This window comes from Lethenteron reissneri, chromosome 23 (genome assembly GCF_015708825.2).
Source record: "Lethenteron reissneri isolate LAM-NWPU_2019-01 chromosome 23, ASM1570882v1, whole genome shotgun sequence".
In the NCBI taxonomy this organism is placed as follows: domain Eukaryota; kingdom Metazoa; phylum Chordata; class Hyperoartia; order Petromyzontiformes; family Petromyzontidae; genus Lethenteron; species Lethenteron reissneri.
The window spans coordinates 9,916,002-9,937,588 of record NC_083801.1 but is presented as its reverse complement, the minus strand read 5'-3'; the positions used below and the strand labels follow the sequence as shown (position 1 = coordinate 9,937,588).

General features: G+C 42.1%; 1 protein-coding gene across 1 annotated transcript in view; it reads left to right on the top strand.

Annotated features, from left to right (window-relative positions):
- LOC133345943 (inactive dipeptidyl peptidase 10-like) overlaps positions 1 to 21,587 on the top strand; it is an 87,281-nt gene that overhangs the window by 36,277 nt on the left and 29,417 nt on the right. The window contains 4 exon segments of the mRNA XM_061557086.1: positions 1,480 to 1,554; positions 8,428 to 8,480; positions 13,124 to 13,205; positions 20,365 to 20,485. Of these exon segments, the coding sequence (XP_061413070.1) occupies positions 1,480 to 1,554; positions 8,428 to 8,480; positions 13,124 to 13,205; positions 20,365 to 20,485 (331 nt within the window).

The window sequence follows — 21,587 nt, the reverse complement described above, 5'->3', positions numbered from 1 at the left end:
CATTCACCATTCCACGTAGCCTACATTCACACATGAAGAAATTTACGACACACTATGCAGGCCTATTGCTCTTCCAAAGTCTTATTCACATTCACAGTCCCATTCATTGAAACAGCTTTAATCAAATGATCAATGAGATAACTCAATAAACTTCAGTCAGACTCCTATATTAATCTCCTGGAATTCTTTCAAATGACTCCCAATGATAAAATTAATGACACGGCGTACTCCAGTAATTCCATTCGCTTACAACACCCCTCTCCCAACGTCAGGCACCGAAACTATATTCAACTCCCTCTCTGTAAACCTCAATATTTCCTGAAGAAATTCCGTTGTGCAAACCAACAACATATTAATGTTCCTCTTAGTGACAGTAATGAATCCATTTTATGTTGAATTATGCAGAAATAGGTTTCTAGGAAGAGTGTGAAGAATGGCAGGTGAGTGTGGTATAGTTAATGGGTGGTTAGATGTTAATGATAATGTACTTGTAGTTGGATCAATTGTTGTTGGGATGGGGTCACAATTAAGTTCCATTCAACAATCGAATCTTAACAATTCAGTAGCACTCTTCGTGCCTGCAGGGGTAACGTGAATCCATTACGCAACATATACAAATAAAAAACTTTGATTCTATAAAAGATGTTTAATGTGCCCATCATAAGCTCAAGAATCCATATTAATTCATTACTTGATTGACTAAATGTGACACCCCTTGTCTGGGTGTTACTGGACAATTAATGCGCCAGTTCCCCCAGCATTTGGTATCAGTAATGAGATACTGCAATGGTAATCCATAGGGTTGCTTGTGTCCGTGTGTGTGTGTCACAGCGGTAGTGTAGCGGTTAGCGCGCTGCACTACGAACCTGGCGACCTGGGTTCGATTCCCGCTCACGGCCAACACCAGTGACGATTATCTGAACCGGTCCTGGGCCTCCCCTAGGTCGACTTAGCCTCACATGAGTACCTGGTGCGGTGTGTAAACATCGCCACTGGGGAGACAAAGGCGGCCGCGCGTGGTGTTGGCCACTCACCCCCTCGTGTGCCGTGCCAGCCTTTATAGGTGCTCGCTAACAGCACTTGCCCCTACAGTCTGTTAAGGCTATATGGGGGATCTTTGTCTTTGCGTCACAGAAAAAAATATGGTTCGGTGGCCTTGCGGTTTCCACATTGTACCATGATCCCAGTGAGCCAGAGTAAATTCAGGGCTTTAACACTCGTGGCAAATGGTATCAGAACCTAGCCCAAGTCTCCGTTAGGTTGACTGAGACTAAAATGAAATGAGTCGCTGGCGCTGTTAGTAAATATCGGCTTGTACTGCTCTTAATAGGTGCTTAATTTCAGAACTTGGTGTTGTCAATTATTTTTGTGTGCAATGAATTCATACTTCCAAACCAGACCTTTGACCCCACCATGCTGTTTATGTGCACCGTTGCTGGACAAGGTAAATAAAATAACCAAATGTGTCCTTGCTTGTAGATGAACCTGCTGAACTCAAAGTTCTCAATGTCTCCAGACCGCAACTTCATTCTTCTTGCTTATGACATCCGTCAGGTGAGTGACTGACACCCTCCTGGTGCTGTTGTGTGAGAGTGGTTGTGGTGGGCACAAGTGTGGGATTAACATAGCGGAGTTCACATTTTCTTGGTGACTTGGATTTTACTTGTGCATGAAATAAATTGGTGAGAAACTTTAATTGTATCAGGTGGCCTTAAGGTTCATAATTGACTTGAGACAATTTGTTTTTATTCTAGAGTCTCAAACCACCAGTGAGAAGCGTTATTGATCAGAATGTGATCAATACATTGACACATACAAATAATATCTTCATGTGACAATCATGCGAGGTGGTGGAGGGTTAATGACAATAATTTTGGCAATAAAACTATCACGTGGCCTAACCTAAAAACAAGTATGGATTATCATAATGTATCATCTTTACAGCGTATAGTCCTCATTGAAGTATTTTGCCCTGATGAGAACTTTAAATACTGTGTGTAAATGGCATGGTTGCTCCCACAGAGAAGCGATGGCAGAGGGAAATAATTCATGATTTGTGACTTGATGCAGTCTTTGACAACTTGCAAACATGGGTGTTATATAGCCAAGAGAACTACGTTTAACCATTTTGCCTACAAATTCCATGAGAAGAAATGTGTGGTTTGGTAGGGGACTTAACTCTGGTGCTTTATAAATAGCAAGGCGACAGACAGGAGCAACAATGAAACGTCTTGTGAGCCTTCATATTCGAAGAGAAGCAAGCCGAGAGCACAAACAATGCCTCTAAAACCTATCCTCATAGATGCTTTTTGTCACGATGGATCTTTGCACTAGAGAGGGCAATAAAAAATATAATCGATGAAGGGGTTTACCCCTGGCATGGAGATGATGGAGAGCTGGCAGCCTCCGTGAGCCATGGCGCGTGGTGGAGGAGCTAACACATCAGCCCGACAGCAGGAGCTGTCTGTCGCACAAAAACAACCCCCTACCTCCTCGTTGGTGCGGGACGGCAACGCTCTGGTGGGCAGTGCCGTGGGGGGATGGCCTGTTTAGATTTGCCATTTCCCTCATGGCGTTTGTAACCACCACAGCGGCCAAATGAGGGCTCTGGATGGGTACGAGGGGCTGGTAACCCCTCCACCTTCAATTAATTAGCACCAAACCACGACTGAAAAGAATAATAAGCTTGTACCGGAGGACCCGGGGGGACAAGCGTCTATGACATCTCCTGGCTAAACCCTATTTGGCGGAGCCAGGAGACTGAATCCTTACCCTCGGGGCTCCTCCAGAAACAACAAAAAACCACTACGGATGGCCACGTGGAATGTTCGAATGCTCACTGCGGAGGAGAGGCTACCACTCCTCTGTTGGGAGCTGGATCGGCACCGCCTGGATCTCTGTGGTATGTATTAGGTCCGGTGGACCGGCTCTGGCTCCTGCCACCATGAGGGTGGACAGTCTTCTACTCGAGGCAGGAGACTGCCAAACAACAGGCAGTGGCTCTTTTTCTGAACAAAAGAATGAAGGGGGTGTGGGAGTGTGGCGGTGAGGTGTGGGAAGCTGTAAGCCCCAGGCTTCCCATCAACCAAAGGCGAGGAGTGGTGGTCGTGGTTACTTATGCCCCCACTGAAGACGAAGATCCGTGGAGGGATGCAGGAAAGTCCAATGAGTCAGATACCTTCTATGACCTGCTGTCACAGGTGCGAGCTAAAGTAGCCCCTTGGGATAGAGTCATCTTGTTGGGTGACTTCAATGCCCGAGTTGGTCATGATGCTGGCACCTGGTCTGGAGTGATTGGAAGGCATGGGCCATATCAGCTCAATAGCAACGGCAGGAGGCTGCTAGATTTTTGTGCAGCCCATGGGCTTGTAATTACCAATACGCTGTTCCAGCATCCACACAACATCATGGATGCATGTCGGATCTAAGCAAGACCATCTGCTGGACTACATAGTGATGGAACAGCGGATGCGGGCCCATGTCCTTGACACCAGGACCTACCGTGGAGCTGATCTGCCCACTGACCATCGACTTGTCATCTGTAAGATGCGCCTGCCATTCTTCCACTCTGGTGGTGGGTATACACCCAGGACCCCATTCAAACCATAGTGGCATGGTCTCAGCTAACTGATGAAAGTTTCAAGTGAGAATTTCATCATCGCTTGCGGCTGGGGTTGGCATCGTCCCCCACTCCTCCAGATGTCAAGGGGAAATGGGCGAGATTTAGGACTGTGGCTCATGCAGCTGCAATGGCTGCTTTAGGTACACGGTCCAGACCTCCCCAGAGACCCTGGCTGACAGAGGAGGTGTTCAGGCTGGCTGAGAATAAGCGACGGCCCACTCTCATCGGCTACAGCATCCCACGTCGGAGAATGAGGAGGCTTACCGCAGCCTTCGCTCGGAGGTTCAGAGAGCCGTGAGGCGCTGCAAGGATGGGTGGTGGTCGCAGGTTGCTGAGGAGATGGTGTCTGCCTCAATGGCCCGGGATCACAAATCGCTCTTTAACTCCATCAAAAACGAACCTGCAGCGCCATACTTATTACTATTATTAGGGGAAAGAACGGTGATCCAATCTCTGACCCCCAGGAACAGGTTTGCAGATTTGCTGAGCATTTCTGTGAGGTCCTGGGGGAGGGGAAATCCCTCTGCCTGGAAAACAACGGTGGGACAAAGTGGGGATGACCCTGCTGAGGCTGCGGTGCCTCAAATATTGGAAGAAGAAGTTACCCCCTGTGAGTGGCTGGCTGAGGTGCCATCTGTTGAGGAAGTACTGAAGACAATCCGGAGTCTGAGACCAGGAAAATCACCGGGCAGAGATGATCTCCCAAGCGAAATGCTGAGGGAGGGTGGCGTTTGAGCACAGACTGCCCTACATGACATCATAACAACAGCCTGGACCACTGGACGGGTTCCACAGGATTGGAAGGATGCCCTGGTGGTCCCCATCTTTAAGAAGGGGGACCGCACAGACTGTAACAGCTACAGTGGCATCTCACTCCTCAGTGTGCCAGAAAGCTCCTGGCAAGGATTATTCAACATCGCCTTGCCAGGCACGCTGATGAGAGGCTTGTGGAGCCCTAATGTGGTTTCAGGAAAGGACGGTCCTGCACATATGCCATATTTTTCTGTCCGTCTGCTACAGCAGAGTTGTAGGGAATTCAAACAATACCTACATCTCAGCTTTATTGACCTGATCAAGGCCTATGATACCATCAGTAGGCGTGGGCTCTGGGTTGTTCTTCTTGCTTTCGGAGTCCCTGACCCGCTGCTCACGATCATTAAGGACATTCATGATGGTGAGCGGGCCCGGGCAACACTACGAGGCTGGGAGTCGGAGTCATTCCCTGTACACCTAGGGATGTGACAGGGATGTCCTCTGGCTCCCACATTATTTAACATGTATTTCGACCACGTAGTTCGTGAAGCCTTCAATAGCTGTACCAGAGGAATTTCCATCTGGTACAGATACAATGGGAGGCTGATTGATGCCCGGGTGGGGTCAAGGGATGGCTCCCTATTGCTCAACCATGTTATGTATGCCGATGATTGCTACTCACTCAGAGGAGGAGTTGGAGGCGTTGCTGTTGAACCTGGAGCTTTGCTACTAAGAGGTGGGGCCTTACCATCAGCCCCACCAAAGATGGAGTTATGTGGTATAGGAGGATGTGGAGCTGAGTGGACTTGCCGATGACTGGCACCAGCGGTGTCAAGATCGGCCTCTGTGGAGGAGGCTCGTGAAGGACACTATTGGGCAGTTCGAGGCAGTCGCCCTCCAACAACAACGGAGGGCGGAGGAGCGACGCTCTCAACAACGAGCGGAGCGCCGGGTGCCTAAAGCACAGCAAGTTGGCACAGTAGGGAGCACAGGTGGTGCATCAGCCACTCATCTCAGTCAGTCGACCTGTGGCACCTGGGTCTGTCCCGTGACCTCGTGCCAGTGAGCATTCGACACTCCACGTGGCCTCAACGTGCACATAGCCTGGCACAACTGTCGTGGTGACGTCACCACCACTTCGTGGCGAAGGGCGGTCGTTGTTATATTGCTATGGGTACCAATGTTCCAAGAGCAATGTTCCACAAGCGAATTACTATATAAAAAAAAAACTCTGACAAATAATAATTTGTTTCGGCACATTTTTGCTGAAAGAGGAACGATCAACGTATGTGTTTGAAGCTTTTTAAATTATTCATGATTTTCCTGTAAACGTTTTTACGATATTTTAAAGATTTTTTGTAAGAATTTTTTTTTATTTTTAGAAAGGATGTAATGCTAAAAGTACGTTAATACATGTTCAGAAAAAGCTAATCCTTGCTAAAGAGCTTTGCGAATGGTGAAGGTTGTTTTATATATATAGTGTGTGTTCTTTCATCCATGAAAATTGTTTATAAGCATATCTCTTTAGTGCCATTGTTTAACTTGATAGAGAATTTCACGAGGTCTGCAGCGCATTGCATCAAAATTTAACGAAACAAATATTTAATTCCATTTTCTAAGCTAAATTTGCCTTTATTTACAACACGCTGAATTACACATTGAAATTGCAGCTCCTGTATTATACCTGAGAATTAAAATATCTTATTTTGCATGATCCTCAGCATCTCAAATGTTAAGATTTTCTGTAGTCTGTCCAGAACTTTCTTTATCCACCCATGTTGTCCCATGCCATGTGCAGTTGGCATGTGTCAAGGCTCTGCAGTTTGCACGATTATTGTCAGGAAATAGCAATCAGTGAATGCATCGCATTCAAAACGCTAAAAGAATAATTCGGTGCTCACTTGGTTGTGGAAGTTTACAGGTGCTGACATATATACGTGCTTTGTACCCAGTAAACATGCAACGTCGGGCCCGCGTTGGCATGTGGTTCAAATCATTGGACCAACGCTGGCCTAACTTTGCATGTTTCATGGGTAGATACTAGAAGTGAGAATTCATTGTGTTTTCCCTCAGTCTTTATTACTGTATGTGGCTGTCTTCTTGAGATTTCATCGTTGAGCTCAACTGTCTATTAAGTGAGATAATGCACGTGGAGTTGCCATTGTACACATTGTTATGTGCACTTTAGCTAATGAATATGTTAGAAGAATGGCTAAGTAAATCAATATTGGGCAATGCTTGCTACTTTACAAGTGGATGAGCATTGTATTGTTTTGTAGGTGGTGTTGGCAGTGCCTGTTGATGTCATGTAATGACACACATTTATGTAAGGGAGCATACTGAGTTCCAGTAAACTTAGAAATTAAATGTATGCGAACATTTGAATTCAAATGTATGCATGCTTGTGCACATGAATGAGAAGGAGAATGTACCAAATTTAGATTTAAAGCTTTATTATTTTATTGTTTCCCTTCTACGTGACTTTACCGAAAGAACCAAGAATGAGAATGTACCAGTAAAATAATTTCAATATGCACTTGCTTTGTTCCTTTAAACGTCTAGTGTAATGGCAGAAGCTTGCATTTTTAAATACCTGGGACATACATATTCTAATTTTTATAGCGTATAGTTACATCAAAATACTTTTAATATTCTAGGACAGATCATCTAATTCACGCTCATCTTTTATAATCGCCGAAAACAAGCCTGTTTGAGTAGAATGTAAAAATGCCATGCATTGCCCGAACATTCTGGGAGTGAACAGAAGGCTGGAATTTGTGTTGGTGCATGGTGGTGAGGCAGGAATGCTCTCTGCTCACAGGTATAGGTGTTCAAGCTTTACATTTTCACTTGACATTTCACCCATACGGGGCAGACAATTATTATGCTGGGAGATGGGATACTGCCCATGCATCAATTAGTACGAATTAGAAAGCATTCAGTTCGTGATGATGCAATTAATTCAACTCGTGTGTGTGGTTTTGTGCCAGTAAAATACAATATTTGGTTACTCAGAGGAGTACTGTGAAGTATAAGAAATGTTACACCAAAATATAATATTTAATGGGTCCTCGCGTAAATTTCACGAGTGACATCTCAAAAGTCACCCGATATATTGGTTCTATCAAACTTACTTATGGTGGGACAGTGTCTTAGAAAACCTTGGTTAACCACACGTAAATTTGATATGGCCCATGCCAGCTTCATTGGAGCACTTTACAATGCAATTACAACAGTTTTATTGTATAACCTGTTCCCAGATGGCCACACAATGAACTCAATGGTTCACTTTTTATCCACTTAATCCACCTACACTCAACAAAAGCCTACTCTCTGGACAATGCGATTTTGTGGGTTAGTCAGTTGTTCCAGGACACACCTCAAATTGCCAAATTACTGCATATCATAGCCTCTACGCTGACAATCATTGCAAGAAAAAAATCTATCAATGTCATTTTTTTCTGCCCAATATGACATTGTCTTACGCATGATGTGATAATCTTGTAGAATTTAGTTTTATGATACATGTGTGTATACATTTCCACTGCTGAAAGAAGGCCTCCCCAAGCCATGCAGGACATGGCGGTTATTTTACCATACTTTACCATGCTGGTCATTATGGGTTGGTGAAGATGGAGTGCACAGACGTGGAAGCTTATAATTACGATGCAAAAATGTAGTTTTCTCGACTGCCCGATGCCCAAAACGCAGCCCCGCAGCCTATGACACCTGTCTTTTGTGAATGGTGGTCACTCATCCGGCACTGTTATCGAGGCCCATCCTTGCAAATCTTTAAACATCTAATGGTTTTGGGCATATTCCGAGTGACTTAGTCTTCAGGATGGTATATGCAGGGTTTCCCTAATTTCTTATTCAGAAAAACCGAGTGAATGGTCAGATAGCATTGCACCAGCGGCTTTGTTTCAACCAGTTATGAGTACAATTACTTGTATACGCTTCAAGCAAAAAAAAGTATGTGCCTAATTCGTATTTCATTCGTTTGTAAATAACACGTGACATGGTCAGGAATAATGCCATTGTTTATTTTTTAGGTTTACCAATTCTCCTACACAGCGCTGTTCACCGTCTACAGCCTGCAGACAAGGTACATTAATATCTGGTTATATATATATATGTATGTCACACGTACGTTTTCATTCACCTCGTGAAGGTCCTCACAGGAGTGCGTGGTGAAAGCTTGACAGAAGAAATGCTCAACATGAGGCGCAAACCGGAAAGGAAACTGCACTTGGATCCATTCCTCGACAGTAGCTCCAGCATATTATATTTCAGGCAGTGTTCCGATATTGGGCTTAGGACCTTATTCCAACATACAAATAGTAACAAGTTTTCAAAAGAGTGGGGATGGCTACACTGAGACTGCATGAATAAAGTACCAACATACATATTAGAAGGTGGTCAGAAAAGTAGATGTGCATTCGCCAAAGTTTTCACATTAACATTGAGGTTATTTTCCAAAACTAGAGTGGTAAAACAACGGAATACATATCAGTGGAAAAAATATTAACCTCAGATTTGCAAACATAATATTCATTATATCAACCAAAGGCAATTTACTTCACAAAATGACCTTAAAATGAAGCCTTTAATGTGGAGCTCAAGATAAATATGAGCGAGGTAAAAGTCATGAAGGACAATTTGTTAATTTGAAAATATCTGTCAGAGAGACGGAACTGTAAAATACATCAGGGACGCTTAGGTCAGTTCCTGAAGGTGGACCGGGATCTAGACGACTGAATTAAGAGGCAATCAAGAGGGGGTTGTAATTCTTATGGAAACTGAACTGAAGAATTAAACTTACCATATACCAATCTTCCTGAGGAAGAAAGTTGTTTTCAATCAGTGTATATTTCCTGCTATGTCATATGTATCAGACATAACAAAGCAAATTAAACAATCTGAAAACGAAGTAAAGAAGCGTGGAGAAGCGTGTGTTTTTAATTATACTCCGAGACAGAAAGAGGAACATATCGATTACAGGACATGAGTGGGCTAAGGTTATGACATCGCTAGAAGGGATAAATAATGGTTAGGAGTCAAGTTTCATGACAAGTGACAGCGAAAGCAGGGAGTATGCCCAAGAGGACTTTGACCGCAAATATGAGCAATAATATCAGCTCATGTGCCAGACAAATTGTGGAATCGCAGGACCATGAAAGATGGTGACAGCTTGCAGTGACGGTTATGTAGCAGTGGATTCATTATGGCTGGTGATTTTGACCATTACACAACTTTCCCATGTGAGTGTTAAGCTAGACCGGCTGAGAAAATCACCACAACTTGCATTGGGCCACTTATGTGATATTTTTTATTTTAGATTTGTATCTCAGTCCGTACAACATTTTTCTATGTGCACTTGCTGATGATTTAAGCAGGTACCACAATGTTCAGACAGGCTTCAGGGGTAGGCAGTCACCTCAGTGCATGAGGTCTCGTACCTTTGTATGACCAATTGTTGTTGTACCCTTTGCCATGACACAAGAACACAATGGGCCATTATTACAAACGATGCTACGGAGTCTTGTGCAGCAGATGAGTAGGTGGTACATTTGTTCATGGATGTCCCTCTAGTGCATTATTACCGGGCACAGGTTTTTACTGAATCACAAAACATCTGAATCCAAAGGCAAACTTGCCAAGCGCTGTATGTTTTCAGCCTATTATTGTCGTTCACACTTGAAGGCTAAGAAGGATATTTTGACCATACATCAGAACAACAATGGATTTTGCATCACTGCCCACATTACACACAATGCCCATTCCACCAATGTTTTTGTACAGGGTCGTCACCCATCTAAGCACTATCCAGGATCAAGCCTGTTCAGCTTCCAAGTTCTGATGAGATTGCTCCCATGCCTGGTGATTTGGTCATATACATGCAAAGTATGAATTGACAAGAAACAGAGAAAACCCCTTAAAATTCGTGGGATTTATAATCGTGGTGTTGCGTAGCTACGCCATATTTATTGTAGTGCTATTTGAAATTCGCAGGGCTATGTTTTAGATATCCGCAACCGTAGCACCATACTACCCGATAAGAAGTGGTGAGGCGTGGGAGGTGGTGACGGTGCGACGGTTGCCCTCCACGCTACGTCGTTCTGCCCTCTCAGTCTGCCTTTGTCTGCTGCACTGTTTACACGCGAGTGCTTTACTTTACAAATGTTGGGAACTATGTACTGCGTAATGGATGTTTTTTATGCATTCAATGATACTTGCACTTGTAAATATGTTTATCATTAATACAGGTAAGTTATTTCACGTAATAATACTATATATTCATTAATATGTACATGCAGTGTATATGTGTATGTTTAAACGCAGTGTACGTTTGTGCCCCCAATCCCTATTTTCCTTTTAAGTTTTAGGAATTCATATTCGCGGATTTATTGTCCATGTCGTTCTCCAGGCACATATCCCCCCGCAAATATTAATGGTTTATTGTAAACGGTAAATTTTCAAAGTTATGTGTTTTCTTATATAATCCGTAGTGCTTATTTTACTATAATGATATCACAATATTTTTTGGAAATATAAACTTATATATTACTTTAACACCAAACTTGAGCATGATAGACTTCATATGTTTAATCGAAATGCATCATTTTGATCAAAGTTCGTTAAAAAAAACGTGTTTTTTTATCGCATTGAACTAGAGTACGAGACCATTATTTATGCAGGTTTTATTTTTTCCCTGGAGATTACAAACTACACCCACCTGCAGCAGGGCTAACATTCTCTGGGACCGACCAGACTGTTGCGATGTTACAACTGGGAGCTAGATCTCAAGTTCTGACACCGCTCACACATGATAATCCTGAGACTTAAGCTGACAAATCAGAACGAGTTTTTAGTTGGTAGGGAAACTGTTATTCAGAGTCGGTGAAGTAATCACCCATTTGGGGTAATTTCCAAATTTGTGGAGGTCACATTTCAGCCGTGCCGTGTAAATTGCAGCGTAGCCTACGCTTAGTTCATATAAACATGACTGAGGAGCAAAAGCACTGCTCAGCAGCATTTTGCCAGTAGCCACGATGAAACAGATCACTTGGTGAAGTGGATTGGAGTAATCTTCACAGTTTTGGTTTCCATCAGTAAGTTATATGGTCCCCTGTCATATAGTTTGTTTAGGTTGTTACCTCCAAAGCAACACGTACGGTGCGAAGCAAGTTCAGCATATATACATTTCATACATTTTCAACGTGTTTGTATCGCAAACTGACTTGTATATTAATCAATTCATGTTATTGATGCTTTCTTTTTTTAGTAATGTAATTAATGGGTTCTTCCAGCAAATAGGCCATCTGGATTTTCTCCTTTCTTTTTTTTTGCTGTAGACATCTTATCAAAGGCTCTAGTCACGTAGGGTCTCTGGAGAGCTGTCACCTTTTCTCAGTCTTGTTCGGCGTGCTAAATGGCAAGTCATTCAGCTGTCGGTGCATACAACACCAATAAACAGCTCGTCACGTTCAAGGGCATGATGGTCATAATTTTCCCATTCTAAAATAGACCTTTATCTCACATAATAGTGGCCTTAATCTCTACGTCTGCGAGTCTGCTTTCAATAATCTAATTTCCTAGAGACACAATTATAGGTATTTCGACTATATGTCATTGTCTCTTTCCTTTTCAAACTGAATTTGTGTTTTCATCTGAGATTGCTCCTTAGAAAGTGTCCTGTTGGATTACTGCATTACGCGTGTGCATATCAATTCCACCCAATAAATTGATAACGTGCAATTTTTGTTCAAAATAGATGTATTCTCGTTACCATTGGGACAGCTTTTAAGTATATCGTTTAAAATTGACAATAAATACTGAATTCTACGTGACCAGTTTATTTTTTGTTGTAGCTTTGCAATGCATTTGCTTATTATGTTTACTTAAATTATAGTAATCCTTTTTAGGCCACTTACTGAGTCTGGCATTCCCATGAATACTGCAATCTACCAGTACTCTCTGCAGTGAATAATAATTATGTCCTATTTTCTTTGTTTATCAGATGAAAATCTCACTGAGTCTTAATACTCATTCTCATGAGGGTCTTGCATAGGAATGTTTGCCTAATTTTGTTAATGAGAGATTGGAATATGGGAGAATACCACAGTCCCCTGTGAAAACCCATGCATATAAGGGGATAGATGACACAAGGTGGATTCAATGTATTTGCTGTACTGCCATGAAACCGCCTCGCAGGCCAGTAGGTTTGGGAGTTACACAAATGTGTATGATCCACCGACCTTCTCCTGTGAAGTTCTTCATCGCGGGTGTGCGTCTCTGTGCCGCAAGCTGTCCTTCTCCTGTCATGGAAAAAAAACACACAATATTTAGCATTTTCTTAGGTTTTTACGGTAAAGTCACGTAGGTAAAAAATTAAAATTAATAAAAGTAAAATAAAAATAAAATAAAAATCACGACCTGAAGACGGAAACTTGTGTTGCCTCCGAAACGTCGTGATATTTATTTTATTTTACTTTTATAAATATTAATTTAAAAATTTTACCTACGTGACTTTACCGAAAAAAACTAAGAATATGAATCCTTCCAGTCACGAAAGCTTCAAATCTAGAATTTAGCATTTTCCTTAAGTATTCCAAATATAAATATTTTCTCATCTGACAATTTCTCCCCCTTGTGTGTCCGTGTTGTTTCATACCCCCATGTTGTTGCCACTGGTTAAGCCTCTGAAATCTGCAGAATGATATCGTCTCTCTTGCTGGTTTCTCCCAGGGAGTTCCACGACGTGCTTCCTGCTGGGGAGGAGAGAGAACGGCTGCAGTTGGCTGGCTGGTGCAGTCATGCTCACCAAATGGCAAGTGCTAACATATGTCTTGCCTTGTAAGCGCACGAATGCAACCACCGTTGGGTATCCATATGTACAGTCATAGAGGTCACGGCAGTTCAGACACTCAAAAGAATGCATTGGTTGAGGAGTAGAGTTTAGGCAACGTTATTACACTATGGGAACCTCATTTGCCAGTAAAAATATGATAATTGGTTTTTTACCCTTCTATCTGGCAACAAAACGTGTTTGTATAAACATTGCCGATCAGATGGAATGTGTATTTCAATACAGTTCAGGATTGTGTTGTCGCTGGTAAAGACAATATGGAGAAAGGCTTTAAGCCTCGTTTGTTTAGAGAAAAATGCATTTTCAGGATCACCACCTCTGATGTCTAAAAAACAGGACACGCCATGGGAATACGGGATAATTGTATCTATTTAACAAAAAGTGGGATTCTAAATATTTTGAAGTTCTTGCAGATTCTCCTGAAAATCTGCCTCAAAAAGAGTGTGTTCCTGCCTGTGTATAGAAGCACCTTTGGCAACCATGAGAATTATATTTTTATTAAAAAAATGTTGTTGATATGCGTTCAACATGCAGCCTATTATACATTAAGAGCATATTAACGTTAAAAAAACATTAACTGTATTATGTGTCAGCAAAAGTTCCAGTCGTGAGAGATTATGCTTTACCAAGCAACATATCGAAAACACATGGACGATAGAGCTCTTTGCAACGGACATCCTTTTAAAATTGTGCAAAGTAAATTCCTGTAAATATGAAAAAGAAAAACAGCATTTTCTAACATATTAAGAAAATACTAAATACAGTAGGGGAGACCAGGACTGGCTCATCATTCTACAGTGAGAGAGCCATTTAAAATACAGGCATTTTTTAAATCTCTTCATGTCTGACCCATTGAGTTTATTCACAAAAGATATCTTACATATTCAAAGTTCACATTGTGTATTTAAGTGTGTTAGGTCAATGGCATGCATAAGTGTACACCGAGTGTACAGTCCGTTTACTTATAGAGGTTAGGCACCACTTCAAAGGTCATGCAATCTGAAATAGCTCACCGCCACAGCAGGATACTGAAATGTAATTTAGGACCACAGCTGGGAAACACTGCTGTGTAGAGGCACAGCCTCTGGCCTACGAAATTGCAGACTGTGATGGCGACTGCTGAGCAAGGCACAACTAGCACGTCTGGTGCTCACGGTGTGTTTTTACTTCGATAATGTACGTATGTTGATGCATGATTTGTATGTAAAAGGCTTGATGGGACATTTGTCGCCTGCTCATAACTGATGGACCCATTAGTTTTGCCTGGGAAGGGTCTTGCTTTATGTCTGTCCATAATTTGGCTGTGAGTGAGAAACAGTAGGACAACATTACCTGGTAATGTGTTCTCCTCTGCATGCCTCACTTAGGCAGGCAAATACACATGCAGATTTGTTGAAGTGGTTTTACGGGACTTTGTATTCAGATATATATATATTCACTCTGATGCACTAGTCTCCTGTAGTTACGAGTGACCTTTTATGTTGTACACCAAGTGCTCACAAAGAGCACGAGTGATTTGTATCTTCTTTCATGGATTGATGTTCATAATTCTCTTCCGCATAAACGTTGACTTGGAAAGATGTCTTTGTTTTTACTCGTTAAAATGGCCTGAACGTACACAATAAAGAGCAAGCAAATTCAGGCTAATCATATATATGTACAGTAGGTCAGTGCCTTAAACCCTTTACTGCTATGATCCTTTGTACGAATATGGTTAGACGGTTAGCAACGACTGCACGAAAATTTCATTCAATTTAGAAAACAAATCCTGGTTATGAAATGAAAAATTACATTTATACTGCTACGCGGTGAACATTTATCTGTGAAGAGCACGTGGGGAAGTGTTGGATATAATGAAGAGTTCTCACAAGTAGTTATGTGATATCGCCTTCCGCAGAATCCATCATCCCATTTTATACCACACTGCAAATTGTTACTTAATCTCATGATATGACACCAGTATCACAAATGGAATAAAATTAGGAAGTAAATAACACATTCTAAACGGAACCAGCACTTCCCCACATGCTACGTGACTTTACCGAAAGAACCAAAGAGTATGGGACCAGCAGATTCAATCAATTGTGCAGTACACAAAGAAAGAAAAATAGGTACGCCAACTTTAAGTTCACAAACTATTATACTATTGTGTAACATAAACGTTCACTCATTCACACAATGGTTGTGTGGTGATTAAATAGGTTATCATGGCATGGAACACAGCGTGAACTGAGCAGGGAAGTCAACTGGATATGTACGCTGTAAAATATGAGCTATTCTGAAAGCAAATACCATTTGTAAATACAATTATATGAAATACACATTTCAATAATTATCAAGTGGACATAAAAAGCTTCAACTGGCAAGAATTGACATACAATTTACATAAAGGACTCAATGTGCCATTGCCTTGCTCTATATAAGGCTTTTTTTAAATATTAAATGTTGAAGTTGATAACATTCCCCTCCAACATTGAAGATGAACTATATTTAAACATTCAAAAATAAGTACATAAATCATATTCACGCAATTATGCCTCGGATAAAAAAATATTCCTTTCATCACTTTAAGGTTTTCAGTTAATTTTATGGGTGCCTATTAATCATTAGTACAGGATCCAACAAAATAACAAGGGCGGATATGCTAATTACAACACCATTAGCTCACTTCCCAGAGACATTAACTCACATGATTATAGTTTTGCAAAAAATCTATATATTTTGGAATAACTCCCCGCACAACCCAGCGCATGTGGGCAGATTTATAAGACCATCCAAGCTCCATGCACATTCAAACCTAATTAGTGCCACTGGCCTCCCTTTAATTAAGGGATATAAATACTCTTTTTGAATGTATAGTGCCCACTACAATTCCAGAAAGGCTATTTACTTGCATACTTTATTGCAAATTATGATTCGTACGTGTAATCTTTGTCTCAACTGCAAATAATGAATGTCCTGATCATAATTTCTCTCTTACAATATAATTTCTCAATGACATGTGAGAAATTATCTGCGGTATGGGTTGTCAATGGGTTGCAGGCATTGGAGCCCTTGATCTCTAATGTTGTCACATGTGTAGGGATAGGCGTGCGGTCGTGGAGTAATGCTTAGCACACTGGACTTGCAATCTAAAGGTTGTCGATTTGGTCTTGTGACACCGGCAGTTGAAACACTGAACAACTTTCTTAACCCCCCACCCCCGCCTCTGTCCACCCAGCAGTATAAGTGTGTACATGACAGTGTATCGATTGGCATGTCTTCTAGGTTGGGGCAAAGTACGCGTGTTCCCGCCTTTTCCAAGATGCTTGGAAGAGTAGGCAAAAGATCCTACTAGAAGATCTCCCTATAGCTTCCTCGACGCTCGTGCTGAGAGAAAGCAATTCTAGGGCTGTACCCTTACCTCTACCTATGTGGGTTGAGATATTCAGTTGTTCTTGTCAAACAGTAGAACTTATGATCCCGTGAGTAAAACATAACATGCTGTCTACAAATAATGTAAATTTTTGACATTTTAATATATTAAAACACAAAGTTGAGTTATTGCATGCATGGCCGTATCGGCTCATGTCCTGATCACTTTTAAAAACTGAACTGGATTAAGCTGCTTTTAAGGCCAAAGGGGAATTCGCAAGAACCCACACACCAAACATGGACATCTTGCAGCCTATGCGCCATTTACAAAGAGTAAGAGTGGTGTCAGTGAAATGAAACTTATGTTTAACAGTTTGTGTTCGACGAGCTTCAAATTAAAGTATTGAAGTGTGTGTTTTTATTGTTGTTCATGTATTTGCGGGACACTAAGCAGATGTTATCCACCAAGGCCAATCTTTTGACGCTGTAATCACAAAATCTGAAAATCAAATCGAGCGAAAAGGGGTCTGGCGACGTAGTGTATGTGGAGTAGGGGCTGGTGCCCCTCGGTTTTTGTTACATTTTCACGTTTCCAGTGCGCAGGTTCTCTTTCCTCCTTTCTTGGCATGTGTTGTGCTGCGAAACGTTTAGCCGTAGATTAAACTAAACTCTGATATTAAACATGTTAGCTTTGTAGGACATGCAACAGGATTTTCACTGGGAATTTTGAAGACAATCTTCACGTTCTATAAAGGATAAATATCCGATTATTTGGGTTCACACTCTCTATTAACAGGGCTCTGATTGTTTTACACTCTTTCATGAAGATTACATTTATTTCCAAGGGGCTCACACTAGGTTATAAATAAAGCACATATATAAGAACATAAATATTAATCTCTGGTATGTCTTATTATTGAATTCATGATCATTGTCGTGTTAAACTAATGCTCGCTCTCTTTCATAATAGTTCACTATCTTTTCATTCTACTTCACATATGTAGTGACTCAGTCGGAGACAGGGTTCCCAAGACACCTTCTTAATTCTACACGTTGGAGAACTACAAGCGCTCCACGTGCTTACACGCTAGTCACACATCCGCCTCTTTCGACTGCCCTATCTGGCTAGAACAGTTGGCAGGCTGTCTAGCAAGCGGCGTCTAAGATGGTCGAGACGGAGGCGACGAAGGTGACGAACATTGACACAGCGAGGGGATCCACTTCCAGCAACAGCCCCGAGCCCCCCTCCCAGGCCCCGTTTACCCTCCTGGCGTGGCCTGGCCCCGCCCTTGCCCCGCCCCTTTTTTCTAGAACCTACTAGCAGGTTCTCGGGCTTCCAGATCGACCCCTTCCTGAGCTTCCCCTGAGATCTCCTTTTGCTGACGTGTGTACTGCCCCCTGCTGCCAGTGTAGTGGGTTCACTCGTGATGCGGACAACGTAGTTGAGGCACAACGTTTATTTTGACACCTGGGCAATGATACAACACTTGAAGGGGTAATGGCCCCTTCACCCATCCTGAACAGGGAAGACCCCTAGCACTATCCCCGGCTGGTCTGCTCCCAGGTCCTCCGCTAAGAGTGCTAGGGGAGGCTGTCTGATCCGGCTCTGGTTAAGCACAGATCACGGCACCCAGCCGACCAGACCGGCTGTTATGAGAGCATCGGCTCTGAGACTCTCAGGGCCACGCCTCTGGCTTGCCCTGCCCGGCCCTGAGAAGGACAGCGAGCCAGGGGAGTTCCAGGGCCTATCTGCCGGTCTTCCGTCTTCACTGATTCAGCTTGTATACTCGACCACGAGCCCTCTGGCTCCCCGCCTTTTATACCAATTTTCCCCGAGGGGTGGGGCTATGGGGGATCCCAGCGACCACCCACAGCCCCCCATGGTTAACCGTTGCGGACGTGGATGTAGACACCCCTGTGTGTGGGTGTAAGACACCCCTGTGTGTTTGTCCCCTTCCTCTCCCGCAACACCCCTACACCAGTACCACTTCCCCGTCAGCAGCCCGCGTTATTACACTCCACATACATGGATTTCAAATGACATTCCAATTGGCTTGCATTAAGAGTTATTTATAAATGTGTGCGTATGTATAATTGCATGCAATTTTTGCTTCATGAGAACTTAAAATACACGAGTGCATTATGCCCTTTTAAATGTGTATGTTTGCATATATGCCACACATTTTAGAGAGCCTTATGTTTAATATCAAGACATTTCACGAGACTTTAGAAGAAACAAATGTCGGACATACATGTCGGATATTTTTGTTGTAAAAGTGTTTATTTGTTTCATGATCATTCTTTATTTATTTGGGAGTAAAGTTTCAAGAGTGAACAGTATTTTATACCTGACGTTGCACTCAATCTTTACTGCTGTAGGCCTCGGTTACTCTTTGTAAAAGCTCTCGAATTTTACCGCTCGTAGCTTATGTTTGCTTCTGTGTTCTTTCAGTAACTCTTCCCCTTTCACCTTAATGGATTTTTTTTCCCAGCAGACTGATGACTCATTGCAACATTTATATGAACACCAATGTCATACTTAATTTAAGACCAACAACCTTCTCTGCACACTTATCTTCTCACCAATAATGCTATAGTCACCATGTTCTCAATTCTTCTACTCTGCACACTTTAGATCCATATTTTCCACAGCTGTGAAGTATGGGTGTGCTTGTCATTGTAAAAGTTTGCCACAGAAAAATAACAGGAACTCATACTTGGAGTAAAGACAAAAAAAAAGTTACGAAACAATTATTTTGATTTTCATTCAGTATATCCAAGAACATATGACTTATCAGAGGTGTCATTTTTTATATTAAATATTTTTTTGCTAATTTTAAACATTTCATGACAATTAGCTGAGCTTCAGAATGTTATTGCAATAACAATAGGATAGACAGCACGTTTAGCAATTAAAAACGATGACAAATAGGGATAGGGTGTGCAGTTTTTTTTTATAATCACAGTTTTTTACTTGTTCATATTAAAAATTTTCACAATTTCATTATAATTTTAATGTACAGTACGCATTCATAGTTGATTTTTGGGTCAGATCTCGTAAGTAAAATGCGTGTTGTTAAACCCTCATCCACCTGACACAGCCAAGTTGTCACGTGAACAAACGGAACCATGTACGAGTGCGTCGGCACGCCGATACGTTGGAGATAAATCTCACAATTTTTCAATGTTGTGGAGGGTGGACAACACGCATTCCACTTTTGCAATCCGACTCAAAAATCTACTTCGAATCGTAATATTGGTTTGCGAAAGAACTACGTGTTAAGTATACGGTATCGACATTTGCTCTGAACGTGCAGTGTGAGTAAAAAATATGTTTTAAATAACTTACAGCTGCTTGGTGTATTTCATAATGTTTAAACGGTTTATCTGCATGTGAAAACATAACCACAAATTTATTTGATAACCAACCGATCACAAATCCAATGTAACTGTTTTGATGCAATCTGATTCTCATGATTTGCTTTTGTAGCCATGTTATACACTTAACTCCCAAACCAGCAGATAGATCAGATGGATCGAGGATGCTGCATATTCTGAATCTGACCTGCTCCGATTACTACAGCCCTAGAAATGGTCAATGCCCAAGACGTTACCTGGTCTATGTTTTTTCTTTGAAGGCTACAGTTTTTTTGATACATGCGTTGAGTTTATCATTATAACATGGGTCATTGTGTCAACATCATTAGAAGTGCAATACCACTGGTCAAAGCTGATAGACCTTTTCCCCCTCTGTTTCTGTGTGCAGGTATACGTCTATAACAACGACCTTTATTTCAAACCGGACTTGCAGTCAGCGCCCATCCAGATCACCTCCACTGGGAAGGTGGGCTCAGTCTACAATGGGATATCCGACTGGCTGTATGAAGGTATGACATCACCACATGTATGTTGAACTTCTTTCGCACCGTACGCTAATCGGAGGTGCGATAAGCGCGGTTGGCTGGTCGCACCTCCGACAAATCGCACCTCCACTAATCGGAGGTATGATGTGTGGTTACATCTTGGTCCCTCTATCTTTGTGTCTTGTATTATAACATGCGTCTTACTGCAGTGTCACTATGTTGGTGAGATGTTAACTATGCCTCCTGGTATATAGATCATGGGTTCGATCCCGACCCTGACGCTTGTTGTTTTATTGGCCTTTTATAATAGGGTATAAGTTACAGCTGGTATTCTTCTCCAGTCCCCTCTCCTCCAGCCCTGCACACGGACAGTTCAATCTGTCAGCCGAGTGAAGGCTGAATGGTAGTACAGGGCAGGTAAAAGTGGTATGTTTGAGTTACTCATTCATCAGGATCCCAAGGTATCGTTTGCCCACATAAGGTGATGCGAAACACGGTTGTTGAGTGTGTGCTATCCACATATATACGTGCGTGAATTGTATTTATAACTTGATTTTTGGTGTAAGATACTTATTTCCTGGATTAATTGGTGTGTAAAGAAGAATCATAGAGAGGTATTAAACTTTAAAGGTGACTTTGCCATCAGTTGAGCAAGTCCCATTGAAATGATTTGACTGAGACTTCACTCACACGTGATCCACACGTTCTAGTAAAGTTATTGACGAGCACGCACGGCATTGCACGCCAATACCTGTAATTTCAGCAATACAAATATGCTTCATTTGCTAATGGCGTGAGTGAGTTCTCAACACAGACAGAAAGGTGGTCACGAGGCATCACACTGTGCCAGATTACCTTTATAAAACATTCGAAATATAGCGTTTCTTTTCAGTATTTGTTCAGCATTGCATTTCAGAGATGTCTGATATCTGCCTCAGCAAATCTGCGGAAAAGGATTGCGCTGAGCAAGTATTTGACTACGAAGGCAATTATCTTTTGCTCAGCGCATCATTATTATGGCGCAGGTAGAAAGTGTACATGGCAGCGAAGCTTGGTTGCCGAGCGAATAACAAAAGCGGGGGATTGTACTGCATTGTTTAACAAAAAAATTTGTACGACAAGATCC